The sequence below is a fragment of the Lissotriton helveticus genome, chromosome 8 (assembly GCF_964261635.1).
Source record: "Lissotriton helveticus chromosome 8, aLisHel1.1, whole genome shotgun sequence".
NCBI classification, from domain to species: domain Eukaryota; kingdom Metazoa; phylum Chordata; class Amphibia; order Caudata; family Salamandridae; genus Lissotriton; species Lissotriton helveticus.
This window is the reverse complement of record NC_136069.1, coordinates 1314828553-1314856061: the sequence shown is the minus strand read 5'-3', so window position 1 is coordinate 1314856061 and position 27509 is coordinate 1314828553. Positions and strand designations below refer to the sequence as shown.

At 44.4% G+C, this 27509-nt stretch overlaps 1 protein-coding gene across 8 annotated transcripts in view; it reads left to right on the top strand.

Annotated features, from left to right (window-relative positions):
• CASK (calcium/calmodulin dependent serine protein kinase) overlaps positions 1-27509 on the top strand; it is a 1268764-nt gene that overhangs the window by 1072902 nt on the left and 168353 nt on the right. For all 8 annotated transcript variants that reach the window (XM_078658296.1, XM_078658298.1, XM_078658303.1 and 5 more), the window contains one exon: positions 15626-15741. In XM_078658296.1, the coding sequence (XP_078514422.1) occupies positions 15626-15741 (116 nt within the window). The remainder of the gene's footprint in view (positions 1-15625; positions 15742-27509) is intronic.

The window sequence follows — 27509 nt, the reverse complement described above, 5'->3', positions numbered from 1 at the left end:
AGATGACTCGTCCGACCCGGACGTTGTCATTGCCACGCCTAGAGGTTATAAAGCCTATAGACAAGATAGGCCTAGAAAGAAAGGTGGAGGGATCGCCATTATAGCTAGAGAAAATCTTGATGTTATAATGACCCAAATACAGGACATCTCGTGCGAGGCCTTGATGTTTGCAATCAAACTTAGCCCGCACTTCAACTTTAAAGGGCTTCTTCTATACCGGCCCCCAGGAGTCAAAACTGGCTTTTTAACCAGCATAAGTACACATCTGGAATCTCTGACACTAGAGGACTCGATTACAGTATTAGGTGATTTGAACTTCCACCTAGATGACAATAACCATAAGGAGACGCGAGCTCTTATCGCGGATATGGAAGCCCTGGGGCTCCATCAGTTGGTTACATCACCTACTCATCGAGCTGGACACATTTTAGATGGTATATTCTCTAGTGTCCAGAGGCTCCATGTACGCGATATCCTTCCGATGCCTTGGACAGATCACTATGCGGTTTTTTGTACCTTGGTTATGGATAAAAGCCCAGCAAAAGCTACTACTCTCCCCAAGTCAACATCCTTTAAAGCGTGGCACAATATTAACCAGCTGGACCTAAAAAACCATCTGGATAACACTTGTCCGCTAATTTCATCTAACTCCAACCTGGCCGTACAACAACTCCACGACTGGTTGGGACATGCCATGAATTCGTTAGCCCCTACTAAGAAATTATCTAAGAACAGGTCCACCCCGACTGCACCATGGTATACAGATGAACTAAAAGCACAAAAACAACAGAACAGACACTGGGAAAGACAATGGAGAAAGACTTATAGCCCAACAAGCAAAATTAGATACAAGGATGCCTTGGCATCATACAAAACCATGATCATAAAGGCAAAAAAAGTGTACTACATTACGCAAATTGAGCTGGCAAAAAATTCCAGCAAAAAATTATATGATTTAACTAAAGCTCTCTCGGGTAATACCCCTGACTTGACTCCACCTCCATCCCAAGACATGTGTGATGCCTTGGCCAATTTTTTCTTTACTAAAGTGGATTATATTTATCAAACCTTTATGGCTAAAACCACGCACATTAAGGCCCCCAACACTATTCACGAGGTCCCAAAACCTACCTCAACATCATCTTTTACTAATTTTATTCCTCTGACAGAAGATCAGGTATTAAAAATCGTGTCGACAGTCAAAACTGGATCTAGGCTGGATCCTTGTCCACCGTCGGCCCTCTTACCGGTGATGGACTCGATAATACCAGTCTTGACACAAGTCTGCAACTCCATCCTGCTCTCAGGGATATACTCCCTTGATCTTAAAACTACACTGCTTAAACCACTGTTAAAGAAACCAGGAGCCGATAAGTCGGAACTAAAAAACTATCGGCCCATTGCCAGTCTCCCATTCATGGCCAAAGTGGTGGAAAAGGCCATGAACATACAACTATCTGAGTATATAGAAACTCATAAAATGCTTGATGACACTCAGTATGGCTTTCGCAAATACCATGGGACCGAAACCGCCCTTATTAAAGCATCAGATGATGTAAGACTAATAAGAGATCAGGGCGGGACAGCAGTGTTAGTACTGTTGGACCTCTCAGCGGCTTTCGACACGGTCGACCACAGCATTTTGGTCGACCGTGTCGGGAAGATGGGCATCTCCTCCACGGCAAGAGCTCTCCTCGCTTCCTTTCTCTCTGAGAGAACGCAGGCCGTCACCCTTGGCTCCTACCAATCTGTCAAGTTGTCACAACCGTGTGGTGTACCTCAAGGCTCATCCCTTAGTCCGACACTTTTTAATATCTATGTGTCGGACCTGGCCAATGTCATCAAGGCACATGGGATGAGCCTAACCTCCTACGCAGACGACACTCAATTGGTTATGGCAATAAGAGGTGATGGAAAAGAGGTAGCCGAACGATTTCAGAGAGGATTGATGGAGATAGGTGAGTGGATGGCAGTTAATTGCCTAAAACTTAACTCGGGAAAAAACCGAGGTGATGATTTTTGGACAACTCTCACCAGAATGGCCCGCCTCGTGGTGGCCCCAAACGTTTGGTGCCCCTCCCAAACCGGTGACCAAAGTAAAAAATTTAGGAGTAATTTTCGATGACCATTTAAACTTCATGGACCATGCCAGCAAAGTGGCCTCCACAGCCCATCACAAACTACGCATGATTCGGAAAATAAGCCCTTATCTCCCAACAACTGCTATTAAAACACTGGTGAGCTCATTAGTCCTGACATCACTAGACTATTGTAATGGGCTTTTCATTAACTCACAAGTTAGTGATAAAAAAACTGCAAACCATACAAAATGCAGCAGCTCGCCTTATTCTTGGAATCCCTAAGTTTGCTCCTCTCTCCGACGCAATAATAAAACTACACTGGCTGACGATCCAGAACAGAGCCAGATTTAAATCACAGTGCATTGTTTACAAAGCACTAAATAAACAGGGCCCACAGTTCCTTACAGACCATCTACGTCCGTACCAACCTACACGTCTGCTGCGCTCCACCAACAGCAACCAACTTTCGGTACCTCGCACCAGGACAGTGATGTGGGGAGATCGACGTTTTGTGGTAGCAGCTTCCAAACTCTGGAATACTCTACCCCAGGACATCAGAGCATGTCCCACACTGCTCCAATTTCGCAAAAAATTGAAAACCTGGCTGTTCAATAAATAATTCACGGTTCGGGACAGAGGTCAGAGCACGGCAGCTTAATTAACATCAAGCTGGCAAATTAATTAGCGCCAAGACACCTCCGGGTAAATGTTGCGCTTTATAAATGCCCAAAAAATAAATAAATAAAAGCATTGAAAGAGAATTTCAAAAAACCCCTCCCAAGATCAGCAATTTCAACACTAGAGAATCGAGAGCCCTCCGAGAAATTACCAATAACAAGAAAATCGTCTGTTGTAAGGCCGACAAAGGGGGAGCCTTGGTCGTCTTAGACCAGAAGTTCTACCAAGAAAGTGTGACTGCCCATGTAAATGACAAGGAGCTGTACATGGAATTGATTTCAGATCCGACTGATACTTTCCTGAAGATCTTGAAGACCATTTTGGAAAAGGCCATGGAAATGGGAACCATTAGCCAAAAAGATTTGAAATATCTGATCCATCCTCATCCTAAATGTCCCAGCATTCACATGCTGCCAAAAATCCACAAACATTTACACCAACCGCCGTTCCGGCCTATTGTGTCTACCAGGAACTCAATCCACGAACCTTCCGGGAAGTTTATTGATATGTACCTTCAGCCCATCGTGAAGAACATGTCAACATATATTCGTGATTCTACCGATTTTCTGAACCAATTATAAAAAGTGACTTTAAATCCTACTATCCCACACACTTTGGTTACCATTGACGTGTGTGCTCTGTTCACCTCCATACCACACAACAGGGGCATCGAAGCTTTGGAATCCTTTTTACTTTCATATTCCATGAAAGATGACCTTAAAGTGTTACTACTGGAGCTTATGCAATTTACGCTATACCATAGCTATTTTACTTGGAATGACGAGTTCTTCATGCAGCTAGTGGGTACTTCAATGGGCAACTGCGCAGCTCCCAGCTACGCAAATTTGTTTATGCATCGTCTGGAACTTGATCACATTTTGAATAATGCCCATTGGTCGAACAAGATTGAAACGTACTGGCGATACATAGATGACATTTTTTTAATTTGGGCAGGATTACCGGAAGAGATTCCTGAATTCATTTCCCACATCAACGGTGTTGATGATCACATTCGTTTTACATACAGTGCAGACACCAAATGCTTACCTTTCTTGGACATTCTTGTGACTCTTGACAATGTCAACTTAAAAACTTCACTGTTTGTGAAAGCCACTGATCGGAATAACGCCCTCATGTACACCAGTTGCCATCCAACTCCTTTAAAAAAACACCTACCCTTTTCCCAATTGACAAGGGCCAAAAGGATCTGTTCAGAACCAGAGGAATATCTTGAAACAGAAAAGAACATTTTGCAAAAATACAGGGAGAGAAAATACCCTGAATTTACCCTGCAAGCAGCGCGAGGCCGTATCAAGTCTAGGAACAGACATGATCTCTTAAACCCTTGCATCAGTACCAAGAACAATGAAAGACCAGTATTTGTTTCCAGGTACTCTTCCAGAAGTTCTGCAATTAAGAACATCATCTTAAAGAACTGGCAGATGATCCAATTCGAACCTGACTTCCATGGCATATTCAATGGGACTCCTTTGTTTGCTTACCAAAGAGCGAACAACTTAAAAAATCTATTGGAACGCAAATTTGAACTGTTGGACACTGTTTTCTCTGGCACCAAACCATGTCACAATTGCAGTCACTGCAACAACATTATCAAAGGAAGTTCCATCAATCATCCTCTGTCTGGAAATCAGATCAAACTAAAAACGAACGCAATGTGTGATTCCATGAATTTGGTCTACTTATTAAAGTGCCCTTGTGGCTTACCCTAAGTGGGAAAAACTGAAAGAAAAATCAAAGTTCGTCTCACAGAGCATAAAAGCACAATCAGAAACAAGATCTTAAAATCTCCCCTAGCTGCTCACTTCATTTCATCTCTACATAACATCAGCCAACTAAGGTTCCTTGTACTGGAGGTTGTCCCTAAGAGATCTGGCATAGACAATCACAAAAAATTACTTCAACGTGAGCTCTTCTGGATAAAGCTGTTGGACTCGTGCCAACCAAAAGGACTCAATGAACGGATTGAATACAGTTGTTTCCTTTAAACCTGTTCTCGTCTGACAATCTTGTCTCCTGTATGCACTCTTGTCTAGTATCCTTTTCTACTCTCTTTTCATTACCTTTACTTCTCTCTACTCCTTTCTGGGTTCATTCAATGCTATCATTTGTAGTGTTATTGTCTCCGAATGCATTTATCTATCCCTCTCAGTTTTTTCTTTCCTATACTTCTTTCTTTCTGCCGACCTACACATTTTCCCTACCCTTCTGTATGCACTCTTCTCCAGTATCCTTGTCTACTTTCTTTTTATTACCTTTTCTTTCCTCTACTTCTTTCAGTGTTCATTTAATGCTATCATTCACAGTGTTATTGTCTCCGAATGCATTTACCCATTCCTTTCAGTTTTTCCTTCCCACACATTTTCCCTACCCAAGATGTCCCGTTGACTCTATGCTAATATACCATAATATACCATATGTTAAGTTTTCATTCATCACTTTTCGTTTTCAACTTAATTCTTTCAATCTCATTAGCTTTATTATTCTTTGGTTATTTTCGTTACCATCCTAGTGATTTTACCATGTTTCATATCCCACACGCCACTCTGCGCGCACTTTTTAGTCCCGTCTCTATGTTTACTGGGTGTCTTCTAATAGCATCATCCTCTGATGCAACGATTATGCTGACTTCCGCCATTGAAAGCGGCTTCTCAACACACTTCGGTGAGAACTTTAATTTTCTGCGCGGGTGTGACCGGGGTCTTCTCGGTTTACTTCACGTACACAGTCTGGGTGTCTACTTGTATTCTTGATTCTCTACTCCTTTGTCCTTCACCCATTTTGTACCGCCCACAGTCCACATGTTTCAGCACAGCTCGATTTTTGCATGGATCGAGTTAAAACCATTTCGCCATTGCAAGCCACGTTCTACAGTCTTTTTCACCGCACCCAGTTTCCACTTTATTTTCCTCTGCCCGTAATTGCTCTTTGATGCACTTATGTAAAATCACGTGCAGGTCCAGCTGTACAGTCTCTCCCATCGCACCAAGTCTCACAGTCTTCATTCATTTCTTTATCACAAAGTTCTACTTCGTGCCTTCGGATTTTACCATATTAAATCACCCTTTTAATTTCGGTCTCATGTTCCACCTTCATATTTATTTAATCTCATTTATTTAATTTTCGGGTTACGTCCATTTCCTAAAATAGTGTTTGTTTCCTCCACAGTTCCACACTAAGTCCCCTGATGAAGGGACCATTGTCCCGAAATGCATTGGGATTTCTGAACTTTGATGGATAAACGTGAATAATTATGATTCCATGTCATTAGGAGTACAATATATGACTTGCATGAATAAAGCAAATTTCTCGATGAACTGATCGGATCTTTGAATTGGATTAATTTAGACAAAAATCCGGAGGTCCTTTGTGTCTCCATAGGAGCACCCACAGGAACCAGTGTGGGTATTCCCACACCTACTCAACACTAGTATTTATACATGTAATAGTGCCACATATGGTGAAAGGTATATCCTGGACTACAAGTACGTACAATACAGACTCTACACATGTATCCCATTCATACGCACTCATGTTCATATAACCCCAAAGACCATACTCTCACTGACACACATGACAGCCCTGTTATAGTGCCCCTAGTCAAGGGGGCCATCGAGCGCGTTCTTGGGCCAGAAGTAGGTTGTGGTTGTTATTCCCACTACTTTCTGGTACCCAAAAAGGACAAAGAGGGCCTGCGCCCCATCTAGGACCTCAGGAACGTCAATCGCTTTCTCCGGAAGGAGAAGTTCAAGATGTTAACTCTGGCTCAGGTCTTGGCTGCCCTAGACCCTGGAGACTAGATGGTAGCGATGGTAGCATTGGACTTGCAGGATGCATATTTTCACATCCCCGTCCTGCCGGCCCACCAGCGTTACCTGCGGTTCACGGTAGGCCAGGAGCATTTTCAGTTTGCTGTGCTCCCCTTCTGCCTTACCAGTGCCCCTCGGGTGTTCACGAAAGTGATGGCGGTGGTCGCAGCTCCTCTGCGCATGTCAGGGGTGTCAGTCTTCCCCTACCTTGAGGACTGGTTGTGGAAGGCGGGTTCGCCCCAGGCAGTCGTCTCCCACCTTCAGACTGCGGCCGACCTCCTGCATTTGCTGGGGTTCTCCATCAACGTGCCAAAGTCGCACCTGAGTCCCTCTCGGAAGCTCCCCTTCATCGAAGAGGTTCTGGATTCGATGCGGTTTCTGGTTTATCCTCCCAAGCTGCGAGTCTGGGATATTTGGCTATGATTCCGATCTTTCAGCCTCTATCCCAGGTTTCAGTCAAGATGACCCTCCTGTTCTTGGGCCTGATAGCCTCCTGCATCCTGCTAGTGCAACATGCCAGATGACATCTTTCTACTACTCTTTCCAATGCACTACCCTATCTCTCATCCTATACATCTATCAATATATCCTCTACATCCACTCTCTCATTTATCCCAAACCCCATACCACTACTATGATCGCCAAAATAACCCTTTCTAGACTCTCTCCTACTCTACCCCTCCTAGCATCATCTGACACCACTTTTTACTATACCGATCCCCTAAAACAAACCTTTCTAAACTCTTCCCTCTGACTCCTCTCCTCCAAAACTCATTTTTACTCATCCAAAAGCCTCTTCCTACTGCTAAGACCTAAAAAAAAAAAAAAAATCATTCACTCTTTTATCCCTCGACTATCCTTTTCAATCAAAATTAACAGACTAACATGTTCACTTCTCAAATTCCATATTCAACTATACTAATTCACCACTAATCCTTTATTGGGTTCCAGAATAGCGTGCTACTAGCCAATAAAGAGTCTCAACACCCCATCAGGGTTACAAGCGCTATATAAATCCAAACCTTTTTCCTTTTCTACCCCTCCCCAACCCTTCTCAATCCAAATAACTAACTAACATATCCACCACCAAAATTACTCTTGTGTTTCACAATACTAATTCAACAGTAGCGTGCTTCTTGTGCTTCAAAACCCCATCAGGGGTAGCAAGGGCTATAAAAATACAAACCTCTTTCCCTCTTCTATCCCGCCACCTACCCAATTAACTGAATAACATATCCACTACTCAAATCACTTTATATTTTACTATACTAATTTTCAACACTAATCCTTTATGTGTTCCGGAGTGGCCTGCTACTCACCAAAAGAGCGCTTCAACACCCATTAGGGGTAACAAGTGCTAAATGAATGCTAACCTTTCTTCCCCTTTTATCCCTCCGCTATCCTTCTCACTCCAAATAACTGACTAATAGCCACCACTGAAATTACTTCATATTTCACCTTATTAATTCACCACTAATCCTTTATGGGGCTTCCTGAATAGCGTGCGTCAACAAACGCTATAGAAATACAAACCTTTTTCCACCTCTATCCTTCTGCTATCATTCCAAATCCAAATAACTGACTATCCTATCCACCACTTAAAATGTACTTGCATATTTCACTATACTAATTCAACACTAATCCTCAATGGGTCCCGGAGTAGCGTGCTACTCGCTGAAAAAGCGCTTTGACGCCTCGTCAGGGGTAGTAAGCGCTATATAAATGCAATTACAATACAATACAATATGCGGGCTCTGTCCGATCATGTCCAGATCTCGGAGGGCAGCAGGGGACGGTCCTCCACCCGAACCTGTCCAGCCTCCACCTCCATGCGTGGAGATTGAGCGGCGACAGTTGACCGCTTTCGGTCTTCCTCCCGAAGTTTGTGATCTCATTCTTGAGCCCCTTCATAACTGTCCTTTACGTCTTCTAAAGACGGCTTTCCTTGTAGCCATCACCTCTGCCGGAAGAGTGAGTAAGCTCCAGGCTCTTTCTTCTAAACTTCCTTTCCTTTCTGTTCATCTGGACAAGGTGGTCTTTCCTGCCAAAGGTTGTCACGCCCTTCCACATCAGGAAGACCATCACTTTGCCTACCTTCTTTCCGCCTCCGCATCCTACGAAAGAGGAAGAGAGGCTCCACCATCTGGACCCAAAACGTGCCCTCTCATTCTATCTGAAGCGCACATAACAGTTCCGGCTGGATGACCAGCTCTTTGTTGGCTATATGGGTGCCAAAAATGTTTGGGCCGTGCACAAACAAACCATCTCTATTGCCACCAGGGGCGCTAATCACAAGTTGAGTATATTCAGGAAACTCAAGCCCTTCCTCCCTCAGGCTGATCTAAAAATGGCTCTACAAGCCCTAGTGCTACCAAGATTAGACTACGGAAGTTGCACCCTCTGTGGTCTCCCTAAATACAAGCTGGCTCCACTGAGAGCAGCACTGAATGCTGCGGCTAGACTGGTATCAGAAACCAAAAGAAATAGTCACATCTCTCCAACCTTGAAAGCCCTGAATTGGTTGCCTTACGAGGCAACAATACACCTTAAAGTGGCCTGCATAACACGCAAAGCAATTCACAACAATACACCCAGTTACTTGGCTCTAAAGCTGGAAAGGTCTGGAGGTTGCAGACAACTACGAAGTGTGAGCACTTCCCTTTTCAAACCTCAATCCTTCCATAAGAAGAGAACTGGCTGCAGAGCTTTCTCCGGCATTGCACCAAAGATTTGGAACTCCTTACCTCCAGTAGTGTGTGGAATCACTTCCTTTACCGCATTCAAAAAAGAAGTAAAAATACTACTAATGAACAAATTCATGTCCTAAGTCTTAATTCTTGGATGTCACCGAGTCATTTTGAAGACCCAAATACCATTGCCTATCTCAGGTGGAATGGACGAGACTATTTTATGTAAGACTAATACCACAGTCCTTATTGCTCAATAACTGTATGTAGTGTAAAGCTTAGCTGGCCTAGGGTGACCTAGGGTACATTTGAATACGTGTATACCACCTCAACCCTGTATGTTCGTATACTGTAAAGCGCTCTGATACCTGTGTGGGTCACGTTCGCGCTATATAAAACTTTATAAATAAATAAATACATCTCTCAGTTGGTCGTTCTATCCATCAAAGCATGTTACTCGTTGGCTAAGAAGGAGCCTCCTGTGGGGCTGCGTGCCCATTCTACCAGGGCAATAGCAGCCCCTACTGCCTTGGGACGCAGCGTTACCTTGCAGGACATTTGTCAGGCAGCTATGTGGGCCTCGCTGCACACGTTTACCAAGCATTACTGCCTTGACAATCAAGTCCAGAGAGATGGCTTTTTTGACCGTTCTGTTCTCCGTGACTTTCTGGTGTAATCTTGTTCGAAGACCCTCCACCGGGGTTGGTATTGCTGAAGTATCTATTCTAAGGTAAGGAATCTATCACTAATGTGTCTCTTTCAGATGCACAAGTTACTACTTGTGTTACGATATATCTGTAAGAGACATTAGTTAGTGATAGATTCCTTACAGCCCCACCCATCCTTCATGTTCTGCAAACTGATTTCTAGGTTTAAGGACATCCCTTTCAGGACTTTAGTTTCATGGCACCAGTGGTCAGTTTCTTGCATGGCTCTGCGTTCCTGGCACGGAAAATCGTGTACAGAACTGACGTCAGCGCGCATGGATGGCGCCTAAGTAGTCTCCGTGACGTCATCTCGGCTACAATGCCAGCGACGGACGCGGAGCCGCACGACTCCATCTACCGACACGCAGGGGTACTGCTGACAAAAAACTTTCCAGATCCAGTCTGATGCCTGGGGATATTCTAAGGTAAGGAATCTATCACTAACTAATATCTCTTACAGATGCATCGTTACACAAGTAGTAACTTGTGCAATGCACGATAGATCACAAACTTGTTTCCGGTCTTCTATCCTCCATTCAAAAAAAAAAACAGATACCAACGTACTTAAATCAGACAAGAGGAAAAGAGCCTATTCAAAACTGGATTGCCCTATATTCAGGCCATCAATGCTTAGTCAAATTCACTACCTTTTCTTCAAGGATGTACTTCCAAATGTAAGGCAAATAAGTCATCTCATCGGTAAGAAGATGTGTTGGAAAAACTCAGATAAGCATAATCGTAAAAGCTACACATTTGTGTTTTTTAAAGATAAAGACACTTTAGTCAAAAAAGTATGTCTCCGATATTACATACTGAAACTTATAAGAAACATTCGAAAAAGGAGCGCAAAAAGCACTGTAAGCAGTGTAGCCCGCAAAGTCATGCGAACAAAGTAACATCCAGACATGTCTGCCCGAGATGCGCACGCTTACTACTCTAACAATTATCATTCGCCTGCCCACTTGATCTGAGGTAACCGAATATCCCAAAAGTGGAAAGTTAATAAAACTGTAACATGCATGTCTAGACAGTTTCCCTACAAACAGAAGAATGGGGGAGACATGTTCCCTAGTCTGTGTCAGAATTATAGTCACGCCCTTAAAATCACGGATTAACATAGACAATTCTCTAGTAGTTTATTAAAACAACCCACCCTCACAGAAGGTATTCAAAAAGAGAACTAATCCCTCTAATGCTACGCATTAACGTGGTTTAGACAGACAATACACAAACAGCAAACAAAACTATGAGCCATGCCAACTTACCCTAGCTCAAGCTGTCGTTACAGGGTAGAGAAGCGCCGAACTGAAGGGTAATCAGTTCATTTTTTTTTTTTTTTTTTTTTTTTTGCAGAGTTTTATATAGCGCGAACTAGACCCGAACTGAATCAGGTATCAAAGCGCTTTACATAGCACCAGTTACGTTACATGAGGACACGCATTCATTTATTTCAAATTTGCGCACAGAAGCCAGTAAAGTTCAAAGACATTTAACCTATCATCCCTTGTTACGTCATTCCATGGGCGTGATTTTCCATTCTTTACCATGATGCTTACAACCCCACCTCACTAGCAACATCATCAGGGCTTTTCCCTGGTGGTTCAACACCTGGCGGGCTCTCTGAAGGCCAAAGACGCTGACGAACTCAGCCGAAGATGCCTAGCGGATTACGAATGGCATCTCCAATTGGGGGTGGTGCATGATCGCTTTCAGCAGTGGGGAGAGCCTTGGTTAGATCTGTTAACCATTGCTGAGCATGTGCATTGCTAGCAGTTCTTCATGCTGGAGTTGTGAAGGGGGCTCTCTGAGATAATTTTTGTCTCGAGTGAAGCTTCAACCTCCTGTACCCCTTTCCGCCAATACCACTCCTGCTCAGAGTTCTCAAGAAGATAAAGAAAGACTGGATCCAAGTCAACCTTTGGACTCCGGACTGGGCTCGGAGAGTCTGGTATCCTGGGCTGTTAAGCATGTCCATTGATCCTCCCATGAAGCTGCCCCTTCTGGAAGATCTCCTTTCGTAGCAGCAAGGGAGGGTTTGTCACCGGAACCTGTTAACACTTAGCCATCATTCATGGAGATTGAGCGGCAATAGTTGACCCCTTTCGACCATCCGCCCATCTGTAATGTGATCTTAGCAACCAGGCATCCCTCCACCAAGTTCATATACGTCTGTCGGGGCAAGTTTGTGGCATGGTGTGCAGAAAAACAGGTTGACCCCTTTTTTGCTCCTCTTTCTCAGATTCTCTTGGTAAGCTTTCTCTTGCCCAGCAGGGCTCTGCTTTGGGCACCATAAAAGGCTGCCAGATCATCCACCCCTATTCAAGTCCCCTGTTGTACATGGGTTTCTGAAAGATCTCCAACACTTGTCTGCACCTTCACCTTTCATCATGCCTCAGTGGGTCCTAAATGTATTCTTAACTTTTCTAATGTGCACTCCCTTCAAGCCATTACACAACTGTCCTATCAAGCACCTTACTATAAAGATGGTCTTTCTAGTGGCAGTAACATCTGCACAGAGGGTCAATGAGCTCCAGGCTTTGTCATCTCAGCCTCCATACCTTAACATCTACTCAGACAAGGAGGTTCTTTGCACTAGAGGTGGTCACTCCCTTTCACATAGGCAGGTCTGTCACCCTGCCTACCTTTTATGCTCTGCCTCATCCCTCTAAGGAAGACGAGTGACTCCACTGGCTGGGCTCAAAAAGAGCGTTGACATTCTACCTTAACCACACAAAAAAGTTCCAGGTGGACGACCAACTCTGCATGGGGTATGTTGGAGCCCTGAAAGGGAAGGTAATATAGAAACGGACCATATCCTGATAGATTGTGCTCTGTAACAAAATCTGCTATGCATTGGCCAAAAAGAAACTCCCTTAGGGATTGCGTGCTCATTCCATCAGAGCCAAGGCTGCAACCTGGGAGTTAGCATCCGGAGTCCCAGTCCTGGACATCTGCCATTCAGCAAGGTGGGCCTCATTGCACTCGTTTACCAAGCACTACTGCCTGGACAGTCCGGCCCGGAGGTACGGGTATTATGCCTGTTCGGTCCTGAAGAATATTTTTGCATGAAATCGTTTTGCAGACTCTGCTCTGAGAATGTATCGCTTAGGTATCATTTTTTAAGGGAAGGCATCCGCAGCTAGACGTCTCTATCAGCTGAGCTAGTTACTTACCTTTGGTAACCCCTTATCTGGTCTAGACTCTAATTGCAGATTCCTTATCGACCTACCCATCCTCCTGGCTCTGCGAACGTATTATTGACTTAAAGGTGGTTTCCATTTCAGGACCCTAGTTTTCATACACCGGTGGTCAGTGCTATTTGTAGCTCGGCGCTTCTGGCATGGAAAGTTGCAAAATGAAACTAATGTCAGCGGGCTAATGTGGTGCGTATACAGGCACCGCGCACACATAGTGGAAACGAGTGCATTAGTGTTACATTATAATCAGCCATTTCCACCCATTTTAGTCTGCACCTAGGAAGATGTCCATATTTCCCCTCTGGTTGCTCAGGGTAAGCAAAAACATTTGAAATTATTAACGTGAGGCGTGCATTGTTACCATGATTTCCTGGTAACATTGGGAAAATTGTATTGTGATGGTGCAGAAGAAAGGTCTGGTAACTGTTGCTGATATTTTTTCACTCAACTGCATTACCAGTGGGATCTAAATGACCCATGCAATCTTTTTAAGAACTAGTATTATTGTAGTGGCCCCCCTTTTGTGTAAAAGAACTGTGAGCTTACCAAGGCTCACTGATGCTCTTCCATGGTTTTGCTATTGTCATACCTCACCATAAAAGTGAATCTATCTGGCACGCAACCTCACTGTTGTACGCAGGATCCAATGTTTCCTCCATAAGTGGTAAGCAATCACCTTCTAATAAGTGGATTCTCCAAATTGTATGTCAGGGCTAAGCCCTCCCATGTTTTTGTACCGCACCCACCCTCCACCAGCAACAGGGTGATTGACGGAGGGTCACCGATCCATCTTGCAGTAGGAAGTGCCGGCCCTTTTGACCTAAGGGGCACTATAGAGAGTTCCATCATCTGAAGTAGGAGCTAGGTGGTATTCCCGTTACTTCCTGGTGCAGAAGGAGGCATGTATCTAGAACTATGCCCTCTCAACACCTTCTTGCAGAAGAACAAATTCCAGATGCTCACGCTAGTCCAAGACCTGTCTACCCGGGGATTGGATGGTGGCATTGGACCTGCAGGATACTTATTTCCATATCACCATTCTGCAGGCTCACAGGTGCTTCCTGCGGTTCATTGTGGGCCAGGAGCATTTCCAGTTTGTAGTGCTCCCTTTTGGCGTTTCCAGTGCCCTCAGGTGTTCACGTAAGTGGTGGCAGCACACCTTTGGAGGTCAGGGGTACCAGTCTTCCCCTAACTTGACGACTGGCTGTTAAAGGCTGGCCCAGGCAGTCGTCAACCACCTTCAGACTATGGAGAACCTCCTGTCATTTGGGGGAGGGGGGCACTGTCAACATACTGAAGTCACACCTGACTACTCAGATGCTCACCTTTATGAGAGCTATTCTGGACATAGTCTGTTTTCTCGCCTTTCCCCTGGGAAAAAGCATCCAGGACATTCAGGCTATGATCCTGATCTTTCAGCCTCTGCCCTGGATCTCAGTGCGGATAAATCTGAGGCTGCTGACATTGTTGGTGACTCATGCCAGATGGCATATGCTGGCTTTCCAGTTGGACCATCAGGACTATCTGATTAGTTCCACTGACTGTAATTTTATAATCTGGAGGCTATGTGAGCTGGAGGTTTGGTAGATGGAATGTTTAAGTTAAAAAATTGTGGCTCTGTGATCAGGCTAGGGGATGTACCTTCTCGATTGACAAATTGAGGTCATTGGTAAAAATACCATTGAGGGTATGGCCTGCTTGGTGTGTAGATGATTTAACTAATTGCATCATATCCAAATTCAACAAAATATGTCATTTTTTTCACCATCCCTCCCACCTCACCGATCTGTGGACTGGACTCTTTTCCATCGAAATAGGTCCCAATCTACAGATCTGCACACTTGCCATATCAGTCTGCAGATAGGCTCTGCGCCTGACGGTGCGGATAGCCTAAGAAAGCAGCTGACATTAGGGTGTATGAGGCCTCTTATATGTGGCTCTGCTCCTCACTTCGGGTATGGAACAACATTGGTGCAAAGCTGCGCAACACCACCTCCTGGCGTGCAGGAGTACTGCTTTAAAATTTCCATATCCAGTCTGATGCGTGAGGAATATTCAAAAGGTGAGTAATCTACCGTTTGATGTATTCTACGCATCTGAAACCATAGAATCACTCTCGTAAGAGAGAGCAAAAGACCAAATATTTATAAATGGGTGAGAGGACATGGTAATTGTTTTACCTTGCATTATAAGCAACAATGTTCACTCTACTATTGATTATATGAATATTACAAGTCCCTCAGATTTCCCTAACTTTAATAAAGAAAAGTGTCATTATTCTTTCATTGGGTCTCAGAACTTCTCTGTGTTTAAGAATATCATTATAATGTACCGTAGGGGATTCTGTATACCATATGTTTTGTTGCAAAATTAATTGACAAATTACATTGACATTGGGACATAGTTTTTCTGTTTTTTGCCAGTAGCCTACATTTTTGTGTCTTCTAGGCGAGTGGCTTGTATTGCGATGGAGAAGACGAAACAGGAACAGCAAGCCAGCTGCACCTGGTTTGGCAAAAAGAAGAAGCAGTACAAAGACAAATACTTGGCAAAGCACAATGCAGGTATGAAATTCTTACATATAAGTGACACTCCTTGCAGACTACATAGAGAGACAGTTAATATGCATGCACACTTTTCACCAGTTAAGCTAAAGTGTTAAGGAATACATTGTGTACACAATACACTTGTTTATAAATAAAAATGTATTGAGTCATGCTGGTATTCAGTGATGTTAGATCGCTTTATATTGGCTGTCCACGTTGATTGGCCTTGTCTTTTGCATAGGGATCAGATGCCGATAGCAACATTTTGGACGTTATAGCCCTACCATTACGCTTCAAAGATGACATTTGCTGTTGAATACAAATGTAGATTAAGCTAGGGGCCAGTGTCACTGTGGTATCCAGAAATCCTGGCTTATAACCTCATTTGTGAACTGAAACTTCCCAGTGTCTCATTCAACTGTGATTTCCTTGATGTCAATGTAGTCTAATTTTATTTATAACAGCACTCTTCAAAGTTGTTTAGTTATAAGTTTGTACACAGCAGTAGTGTCATTTAAGACGAAGTCTACAAATCTTCATGATTTTGTTACTTCATTGTTTGTCAAAATGCATATGGTTTTAGAATAACTGTGCTCTGGGGAGAGTCACTTACAAAGCCTAAATCATAAAGTGAAAGATCAGCTGAGAGCAACTTGCCCAAATAATGACACAAATAAATTGGCCCAATTGTGCCTATCTGAGCGGCTCCTCTTTCTCCCTCCACTATAGTACCCTGTGTTGACCTACAGAAGACTGTCTCCATGCCAATGTGTCAGATAGTGACCTGAGCACTTAGGGTTGCTTGAAAATTGCAGCAGTTACTATTTATTTAAAATTTCATTTAGAATACATATTTGGCTTTGACTTTCATATTATTCCTGCTTAACCTTTTACAAACAGTTTCTAATTTTTGATGCTAGAAATGCTTCCCCCATGGTTTCTTTCTAAAAGTCGCACGGTCTCAGTAGTGGTGCCCTACATCTGGGTGGAAGATTCAGCCCATTTAACAGCCTGTGATTTGCATAGTGCTCAATGCTTCTTACCGCAACTTTGTCACAGCAGGGACAGAGTGATATATATTCTGCAACTATCCACCTCTTCCAGTTGATGAACTGTAGATTCTCAATCTGCTGTGAGTAACACCAGTAGCTGAGCAAGAGTTTTCAATAAAGACTAATCTAATTGTTTCAAGAATTGCCAATCGTTTCACTGCATTTGATTCATGCGAAACCTTAATCCACACTTAAAACGCATTTTAACTTTGAAGGCTCTAAATCTGAAAAGGGATCTTTCCTAGACCCCCTCTTCTGTCTCACAACTCTGTTTTGTATGTTTTAAAGTTGCAATTCACAGAGGTATATTGCAGCTTCTTATTCAATGCTATGGACACGTGGTTTATGGTAGCTTAATTTATGAGATTATTTTACTTTGCTGGTCTTCATCTGAGTGAGACTAAATTCATGTTTTACTTTTTCTGTTTGAGGAAGGTGGCAAGCTCAGACAACTAACCATGAGCCGGTTGGTTATGCAGCTTGCAATAAGCCCATAACCCTTATGTAGAATAGGAGGATCATGCAGTTTAACTTGATGAGCAACACAAACAATTGCCTACCATTTATGCTGCCCCTTGACCTTTTGGAGAGTGTGGTATATTTTGTTGTTCTTGCAGACTCTTAGCCGCCAGGTTTTCCTCACCTGAAGTCAAGTTAATTTTCTCAGGTAGAATGGAAACCACCATTTTTGTGGGAAACTGGGGGATCCTATCTGCCTGTTCGTTTTTCTCCACGTAATAGTTAGTCTACATCCTTTGCTCCTAAACTCCATATTGTTGCATGTTTGTACATCTGTTCTAATCCAGATTTCTCTTGTTTGTCCAACTCATGTCTTAAGATATTTGCATTTATTTTTATGTTCAAACAGTTTGTTTTATGTAACTTGTCATTAAACACTCCTGGAATAATGTGGAAATAATAAATAAACAGATAGGACCCTCCAGTCCACCCTCTTGCCCTACTGGGCTTAAAAATGTGTTTCAGTTACTTTCATTAGTTGGTGTTTTACCATCCATTCTTTTCGCTTCCATCTTACCATGCACACCCTTACTCCCAGGTCCCAAACCCCATGAGGAGAACACCAACAAATGTGCAGCATGTCTTTCACCTGCCGTTTAATCCTCGTGATTCCATGACTTAAGTTTGAAAAGTGTAATACCATCAGTAGTAGTAGCTCCCTACACAATAGTCCTATAAATTAGGTGTATGTTCTTGCATGTATTCATCTCCATTCACTATTGTGCTACCAGATTGGCCTGCCTTTTGGTTTGGTGTGTGTGTTTTATCCTCTTGCCAGTGTTGTATTTGTTTTATGCATGGCTGCAAATAAGCCCCTTTATTTAGTGGGGGTCAAATAAAATGGTATGATGTTCCTGGTGGCCTCCTTTCTGGTGGCCTTTTTACTAATGCAGTACCATGATAGGACAATGTTGCTTATCTCTTGTAACTTGAGAATCTTTTACGGTTGGCCATCAATATTTCAAATGCATTCCTGATCATCCTGCAACCACCTTCATTTGCTAAATATTTTCACAAATGATAGTTAAGGGTCAGAACTGGTATTTGTGAAGCAGGCTGCACGGGAGTTCCACGCTTTGTGACACTTGTCTGTAAATGTGTTCTCCTTTGGGATCCATTATACCAAGCTTTAGCTTTCCATTTCTTGATTTCCAGCAACATCACAAAGGGAGCTGTTGTATGTTCTTGGTTCACCAGTATTGATCTTGGTTCACCAGTATTGAATCTTTTATAGATTTACATGCTTGAATCTATAAAAGATATCAATACTAGAGAACCACAGTGTACAGGTAAGTAACTTGTTTTATACTGTAACCTTATGACAAATCCGTTTTAATATAGCAGCAGTCTCTTGGATTTGCTGCAAATTGTCTTTCAAGACAGCTGTCAGAAAAGTTTAAAAATAGTGTAACAATTTCTGGAGATTTTTCATTTCGACCATGAGTATTCAGCTGAGTCAAGAATAAAGTATTTATTCCTTAAGACCTATTTCAAAAATCCTCAACATTTTTGGATAATTAAAATGTAATGAACTTTTATCCTTGTAATCCTAGTTCACAGATAATTGTTCAAATATATTTTAATCTATTTTCTATAGACACCTACTGAAAGCGTATGGAAGAAAAGTATTTAAGCAGAAGTCAGGAGCAATATAATGTTGTACTAATTGGGAATAGTAAAAAGAAACTTACAAACTAGTTGTAGTCCATTATAAATATTGTGAATCTTAAACAAACACAGTATAGGAGTATTACCAGAGACAGAGACATTTTCGAAAGAGGATCTTTAATCCTAAAATCTATAATTGACTATATTTTATAGAAATCCTGTTCCTTGTACCGTACAAGCCACTCACTCTAATGTTGGTAACTTACCGATCTCTTTGAATCAGGGCTCAGTGTTCAGTTTCTCTGTAGATTGCAATCCCATTAGTGCCATTTTCTTCCTTTGGTAAATTAATTCTGAATACAAGATGTTTATCCTGAAAAAATATTATGTAATATGTAAAAGAGTTCTAAGCTGAGGACTTCATTGATATTTTTGTCAGTAAGGTAATTCTCTTAACAGTGCCATTCCATTCCTTACAAGCGCTGCTACAGTCTGGCAACATTATCTTTTCTGTCTTTTTATCCTTAGTAACTTTTTTTTCCATATGATAATTGCTTCTGTTAGCCAAAGAACAAGATGTACTTATTTGGATGAATTTCCACAGCTACATTTATTCCGTTAACAATTTGATCTCAGTATTCTCTCCCTTTTACTATAATCAAGACACCATAGCTCCCCTGCTGCACCAAAAACAGTAAAACTCTGGTAACGTTAAATGATCAAAGATCACAGGGTACACATTCGTCCTCTTACAGTTCTTTTGTTGTAAAGACCCAGATATATGTTGCTGTTTTAGAGCTATATTTCGGAATTGCATTTCATTGAGAAATGAGGATGTTCAATTTTAATTGCTCATTCAAGTCTTATAAATATTTAGAATATTCTTGAGGATTATATGGAATTACTGTTTTATACACATTAAGGGGCCCATTAGGATGTTGGGTGGATTGCCACCGCCATGCGGGCGGTGGCGATCCGCCCGACATCCTTGCCCGCCCGCCACCCATTTCCCCCCGCCATATTACTATGGCAGGGGGGGGACCGCGGCGGACGGAAACACCGTCGGACGGAAACACCGTCCGCCGCTTTTCCACACCGGTCGCCTTGCGACCGGGGCGGAAAAGGGTTTATGTGGTGGCAGTGTCTATTAGACACTGCCAGCCATATTAGGATGGGCTTTAGAAGATGCCTTTCGGCATGCGTTCTTCTAGTTTGGGGGCCCGCCACAATATTAAAAATGCAGGATGCGCCCGCCACTGTGGCGGGCGCATCCTAATTCCCCCCACAGGACCCCCGCCCTTATGGCGGTCGGTCCCGTTATCCAATAGGATGGCGGGCGGACAAAGTCCACCCTTCATCCTAATGACCCCCTAAGTGTTCATTCCATCTTGCTTAGTAGAATATAACAGTTCAAATAAAACTCCATCTCCACTCCTAGACAAATGACTGTGAACAATAATTTCAGAGTAAGGTACTTGAAAATGTATCTCAGTTCTCTAAAGGAGAGGAATTTACTTGTCTATAGTTCTCAACTAGTCCATTCAGCAAATGTCTCATAAATTGAAGCTTTTACCAAAATGCTGAATGCCCCCACACAATAGAGACTGTTGTGCCCTTGTGGAAGTCTTACAAAACTTCGCTTGAGCAAAATGCACTTTCTGAATGTAATACTTTAGGTTTTGTCACAGAAGAACAACTTTCAAATGATTCCATCTAAAATAGTTTTCCAAGGGCATCCAAAAATACTCAATATTTTCAGTGGCCCCATCTGAATTCAACCACTTTTTGTCCACAAATAACTCTTCTGTAGATTAGGCTTACAAATTTAGATTTGTATTGTCTGGCCTCGAAGGCAGAAATGTTTTTGTAAATACATTTTAATTCTTCCCTCCCTCATTGAAAGAAAAGACCACATTAGTAAATAGACAAGTCTTGTGCTCCTCAGCCCACTCTGAGTCACTTCTGCTGTTCATCAAATCTAATCCTGGATTTGTCCACCCATTTCGCCCTTTACTTTATTTATTATTTGCTTCCATTATATTTTGAGGTATTTGTATGTATTTATTGAGTCATGCAATCACTTGGATGTATTCAACAAGATTATGGCTTTTTTTGGCAAGTATAAATTAGCTATAGTGTAAAAAAAAAGTCTAAAAACTATTTGTATGTAATTTGTTAGTATTAAAAGAATTGAATACAAATGAAAAAATAAATATTTTTCTGATGGAGATTTGACCTCCAAGTCCTCACATTTTGAATATTCCTCAGCTGGCAGGCTGGTTCTAGAAACTTTTCAGCAGTACCATTGTATTCCAATAGGTGGCAGTGTGTGTCTCTGCATTGACACTTCTCGCCAGAAATGACGTGCAAAGCCTATATATTGGCACTCTTTAGCGCACTGAATCTGAAAGAAACAGGTTAGTATTAGATTCCTTAACTTAGAATATCCCAAGGCGTCAGACTGGATCCGGAAACTTTTGCATAGCAGTACCCTTGCGCGTCAGTAGGCGTCGTCTGCGGTCCGTTGTTGGCGCCGGGATGACGTCGCCGGAGTACTTAGACGCCGCCCTCGCACGCTGACGTCAGTTCTTCTTTTTTCCGCGCCAGCAAGTGCCGATCCGGGAAAAGTTGTACCCTAGTCAATTTTTTACTAACCTCTTCGATCCCTTTTGATCGTCTTTCGAAGTCTCTCGACTCCGACGGTGCCGGTAGGGATGCCCGGGTTCAAACCCTCCGCCGATTGTTGCCGACTGATGTCGGTAATCGACCCCCATCGCCGGTGCCTTCACTGTCTGGGCCCTGACCGCGACGACAAGTCCTGCTCCGACTGCCGAGCCCTGACGTCCAAAGCTTGACGGGAGCGGTCCCGCAAGCGACTCGAGCTCCGGCAGTCAGCCCCGCGCCGCTCGAGGTCCCGGTCTGGAAGGAGGTCGAGGGACCGGTCGTGGGGCCGGAGTCACCACAGTTCCGGGAGTCGTCATCAGTCTTCGGGCTCGAAGTCCTCAGGAAAGAGGCACAAGAAGTTGAAGAGACGACATCGCTCTTCTGACTCCCCCCGACGCTCGCGCGACGCGGCAGGGGGTTCGTGCGACACCGCCCCCGTGGCTCCGCCGGAGCCGTCGCGGCCTGCTCCATACCCGCGAGTCCCTGGGCAGAACGCGACGGCGGAGGAGATAGAGTCCTTCCTCATGGCCATGAGGTCGCTCGCTCCTCCGTCGGGTTCTGCGGCGCCTTTGGGCCAAGCGGCCCCGACTGGGTCCCCACGCGGGCGGGGTGCTTCGACCCCGACGCTGTTGGGTGCTTCGGCCCCAAAGCCGTTGGCGACTTCGGTCCCGACGCCGCAGGGCCCCTCCGGATCCGGATCCGGGTCATCGCCGGTCGACCTCGCCGGCGCCGGCCCCCAGGGTGTCGCCCCCGCGCCGTCCCAAGACGACGCAGTCCCCGGTCCTACCCTTGATTCGGGTCCGGCGCCGTATTAGACGCCGCTTGGAGATTTCTACTTCTACGACCCGGCCCCATCCTTTGAACCTGAGTACCAGGTGATGGGTGACGAGGAGGATTGGGAGGGGTCCGAGGACCCTCTGGCACGTGAGTGTCAGTCTTCTCAGGACTGGACAGGTGAGCTTGGGGAGGTCCGTGGTCTGGAAACTTCGCCCGACACTGGTTTTGTCTCCCCTCCTACTGTGGCTACGGAGGAGGGGGCTGCCTATAGTGTGGTGCTGACGCGGGCTGCCAAGGCCTTGGACCTTGAGCTCCCCGTTGCAGCCATGAGGACTAACCTCCTCACTGAGGTCCTTTAACCGCAGGCAAGCTCGGCCAAGCCTTTGCTGCCTTTTAATGAGGCCTTGTCAGACGTTCTTCTGGGCACTTGGTCCAAGCCTGCTACAGGTCCGCCTGTAGATAGGAACGTGGCCAGGCGCCACCGCCCGGCTCCGGGTGACCCTTGCTTCCTGTCCATCCACCCCACCCCGAAAGCCTGGTCATCCAGGCCTCTAACTCACAGACCGCATTCCCGACCGCTCCCCCCGATCGGAAATCCAAGAGGTATGAGCAATACGGGAAAAAGGTATTCTCCTCCCTGAGTTTGGGGTTGCGGTCAGTCAACACCGCATGCCTCTTGGGCCTCTACACCCACTCTCTGTGGGACACGGTCACGGACGTGCTGCCACAATGTCCGGAGGGGGCCCGGACTAAACTCGCCCAAGCCCTTGCGGAGGGTCGGGATGCGACACGGCATTCCATCCGGTGTGGGCTGATGTCCAAAACACCCTTACGGACATGCCGTTTGATGGTCGTCGCCTCTTTGGCAACAAGGCAGACAATTCGCTTGAGCGCTTTAAAGACTCCAGGGCTACGGCCAAGTCCTTGGGCCTCTCGGCCCCGCACCAGCAAACGGCTGCCTTTCGCTCCTTTCGTGGCCAAGGAAGGGGCACCCCCACATGTCCTGCCAGCCACATGCCGCAGACTACCCTCCAGCGCGGTGGCGGAAGTAGAAACCGCTGTGGCGGCGGTCAGGGACAACGGCGAGGCCAGTCCACACCTACCCCTGCAGCATCCGCCTCAAAAACCTCCTAGTCCGAGCTTTCAGGCCCATGTGACGCCAGTGGGGGGCAGGGTTCACCATCACCACCTCCACTGGCGCACTGTCACATCGGACAGGTGGGTGCTACAAATCGTCCGAAAGGGCTACTCCCTCCCCTTCGAGGCGACCCTCCAGCCATGCCACCGCAGTACCGGGGATCACTTGAAACTTCTACAAGAGGATGTTAAGGCCCTCTTGGCCAAGGGGGCCATCGAGCACGTTCCTGGGCCAGAAGTAGGGTTTGGTTGTTACTCCCACTATTTTCTGGTACCCAAGAAGGGCAAAGGGGGCCTACGCCCTATCTTGGACCTGCGGAACGTCAACGGCTTCCTCCGAAAGGAGAAGTTCAAGATGCTTTTTTGAAAAAGCATACACCCAGGCAGACTTTAGCTACAAGGAACTGGCTAAATCGCAACACATTTATGTGAACAGCTTATGATAAAAACACACAAAAAAAACAATTAGTACAACAGACTGTTATGATATCAAAAATATATTTTTAATTTCAATTTCTTTTAAAACATTATAAAAAGAAGGGTTAGTAAATATCACTGAATATATATGATGTATACAATCACGAATTTGATGCATTGATTATGAATGGCAATTTCATGATACGTTGATAAAACCAAAAACAGAAAAGAAAACAATAAAAAATCAGTTTCAGAGTTATTTCTCCAAACTTTTGTTAGACTTGGGCTGTGTCAACGCGTTTCGACAAATCTTTTGTCTTCATCAGGACTTTAGAATATGCAGCCACTTTTTTTCTTCTAAACAGAATGAAACAGATTTTTAGATAAATATCTGGCCAACATTTTCTAGGTTACAGTCAGCAAATATTGTTTTGACTAACCGAAGGTGACCAACAATTCACAACAATTCACAACAGTCCATTGACAAATAAAGATATTATGTATTCGATCTAAAAACATCAGAATAGATTCATTTTCTTAGCCAGGCTTGTGTTTGCATATAAATGATAAAACAGAATCGTAGAAACCATAGAGTACACTCATTCTATTAAATAGTAACATTCCTCTATATCTAAGTTCCATCGGAACCAAATGGGTAACCATTATCTAAAGATAGCAGGGGAAAGAAGGGGCGGGGGGGGGGTTTTGAAATTCCCATCTACAACGGTTACCTAACAATTAGGGGCTTATTTTTCTTAAACAAGTTTAAAAATCATTAAGAAGATTATCATCCTGATTATTCATCTATTCATTAATGTATTATATTATAAAGTATCCTCTAGCTGACCAACCCGCAATATATATTCATCATGTTTTGTTGCAGCTATTTAGCGTGATACATAGTCCCTATTAGTTTCCAGGGTCATTAAATCATTTTCTTATCGTCTCGAATCATGTCTTACCCATAAAAAGAAGTTGGTAGTAACCTTCCACTGTAAACTTTCTTTTGGGAGACTGCACGAAAGACAGGGGTTGGGAATGAGGCACCTTCTTTGTATTAAATGTGAGCGGTATGTGATATCTGTTTAATGAAGAAGAACAACCCGTATTAGTATTTCAGGTTCTTACTGCACATTTATTATTAAGGGCAAAAAGAATTACCAACTTTGACCCCTATTATTTACTCGTTGGAGGTTTTACCTGAGAAAGCAGTGTTCACTGCATACTTCTCATTCCCACCTCCGTTTGTTCCTCGTTAGTCTTCAACATTAACTACGGCCAAGCGTCGATTTCTGTAGCCGTAGGCAGAGGAACAGTCCACTTGATCGTTTTTAGCGGGAAAATTCCTATGCAAATAAAATATACATAGACTCAAATCTATTTGCTCTGTTACTATTTAATCATCTTCGGTGGTGTTTACTATTTTTAATCTATATTTTTTCCTGATTTACCTCATTTAGTACAGTTGTCCTAAACCAGACAGTGCGTGCTGATGACCCGGGACCTTTGAGGAGCTGTGGTCTTTGGGGGCGTTGTTCGGCTCTGCCGTCCCCAGCGCCTTAAGATTGATTATAGTCAAGCTTAGAAATAATAATTATTTTGTTATCCCAGAAACATTCTGAAAAAAAGGGGTGAAAGAGTAACAATCATTAGCTGTTTATCCCTTGGACTGGGTCGATGGTCTGCTCGGTTTGTTAGAGTCCTTTCGCCCTAGTACCTTAGCGTTTGTTTACCTGTCGGGTTCAATCCGATTCGGAGACCGGAGACGGAGGCGTTTTTATATCTTTTCGCTTCCCAAGATCTTATTGCCGTACGGTACCTCCGTGGGGATAATGATTGCGTTCTGCAGAGTGCTCGTTACGGAGCAGTATTGGCCAAAATTCTGGGGGAGATATAAGAAAAAAAGAAAAAAATATATACTGCCTTTAGTGACTAATTTACGGTTACTATTTGTTTAGTTCCCATGCTGGAGCCTCACTGAAGCGGCTTCCAGCTCAAACCCGACAGAGTAGTCTGACAGAGTAGTCTGCAGCGAGTCAGACATAGCGCAGAGTTTGGTAGGCTCTTACCGTATTCAAGATTGCAAAATTCGGCGCGTCTCCTTCCGTGATGGCTTCAAGTGAACAAATGGAAGATCACGAGAAGTCCTTCTTCTACTACTTTATATATACTTCTAATGGAGGAGGCGGGGTTAGAATTTAAAAGGATATTACCTATTTCACAGTGTAGTCTGATCCCCAAAAGGGGGCGGGTCTAAAAATTTAAAAGGATATAACCTAATTATACGACCAATAATTAAATATTCAGAGTCATGTCCTAGCATAGGGAAAACGCTTAATAATGAGCGACTATGCATTTATATTATTGCGTTTTCCCAGGGTAGATCTTGATTCAGACCCTGGTCAAACGTCCCAAGGGTGAAGATCCAAAAGACCTCACGTTTCTTTCTTATTTCATTGCCACCTTGATTTTCTTGTACATGAATCTTCTCTAGAATGGGCCATCTTATGTCCTCCGGTTTATGTTTGTACTCCAAAAAGTGATTCACAAGTGGGGCTGTTAATCGTTTTGTTTTAACTGCTGACTACTCCCTCCCCTTCGAGGCGACCCTCCAGCCATGCCACCGCAGTACCGGGGATCACTTGAAACTTCTACAAGAGGATGTTAAGGCCCTCTTGGCCAAGGGGGCCATCGAGCACGTTCCTGGGCCAGAAGTAGGGTTTGGTTGTTACTCCCACTATTTTCTGGTACCCAAGAAGGGCAAAGGGGGCCTACGCCCTATCTTGGACCTGCGGAACGTCAACGGCTTCCTCCGAAAGGAGAAGTTCAAGATGCTGACACTGGCTCAGGTCTTAGCTGCCCTGGACCCGGGAGACTGGATGGTAGCGTTGGACTTGCAGGACGCTTATTTTCACATCCCCGTCCTGCCGGCGTTACCTGCGGTTCACGGTAGGCTAGGAGCACTTTCAGTTTACCATGCGCCCCACGGGTGTTCACGAAAGTGATGGCGGTGGTCGCAGCTCATCTGCGCAGGTTAGGGGTTTCAGTCTTCCCCTACCTCTACGAATGGTTGTTGAAGGCGGGCTCGCCCCTGACAGTCGTCAGCCACCTCCAGACTACGGCCGACCTCCTACACCTGCTGGGGTTCTCCATCAATGTGCCGAAGTCACACCTGTGTTCCTCTCAGAAGCTTCTCTTCATTGTAGCGGTTCTAGACTCGGCGCAGTTTCGGGTTTATCCTCCGAACAGCGGGTTCGAGATATTCAGGCTCTGATTCCATTCTTTCAGCCGTTATCCCGAGTCTCGGTCAGGTTGACGCTGCGGCTTCTGGGGCTGATGGCCTCCTGCATCCTTCTGGTGCATCACGCCCGGTGGCGGATGCGGGCTCTGCAGTGGGACCTGAAGTTTCAGTGGGCCCAGCATCAGGGCAACCTGTCCGACCATGTCTTGATCTCGGAGGGCTCTGCAAGACAGTTGCAGTGGTGGCTCACGGACTGCGATTGGGTCAGCGGCAGATCCCTCTCCCTACTCCCTCTCCCAACCGGAGCACGTAGTTGTGACAGACGCGTCCCTCCAGGGCTGGGGGGGCCACATGGGAGAGGCAGAGATCAG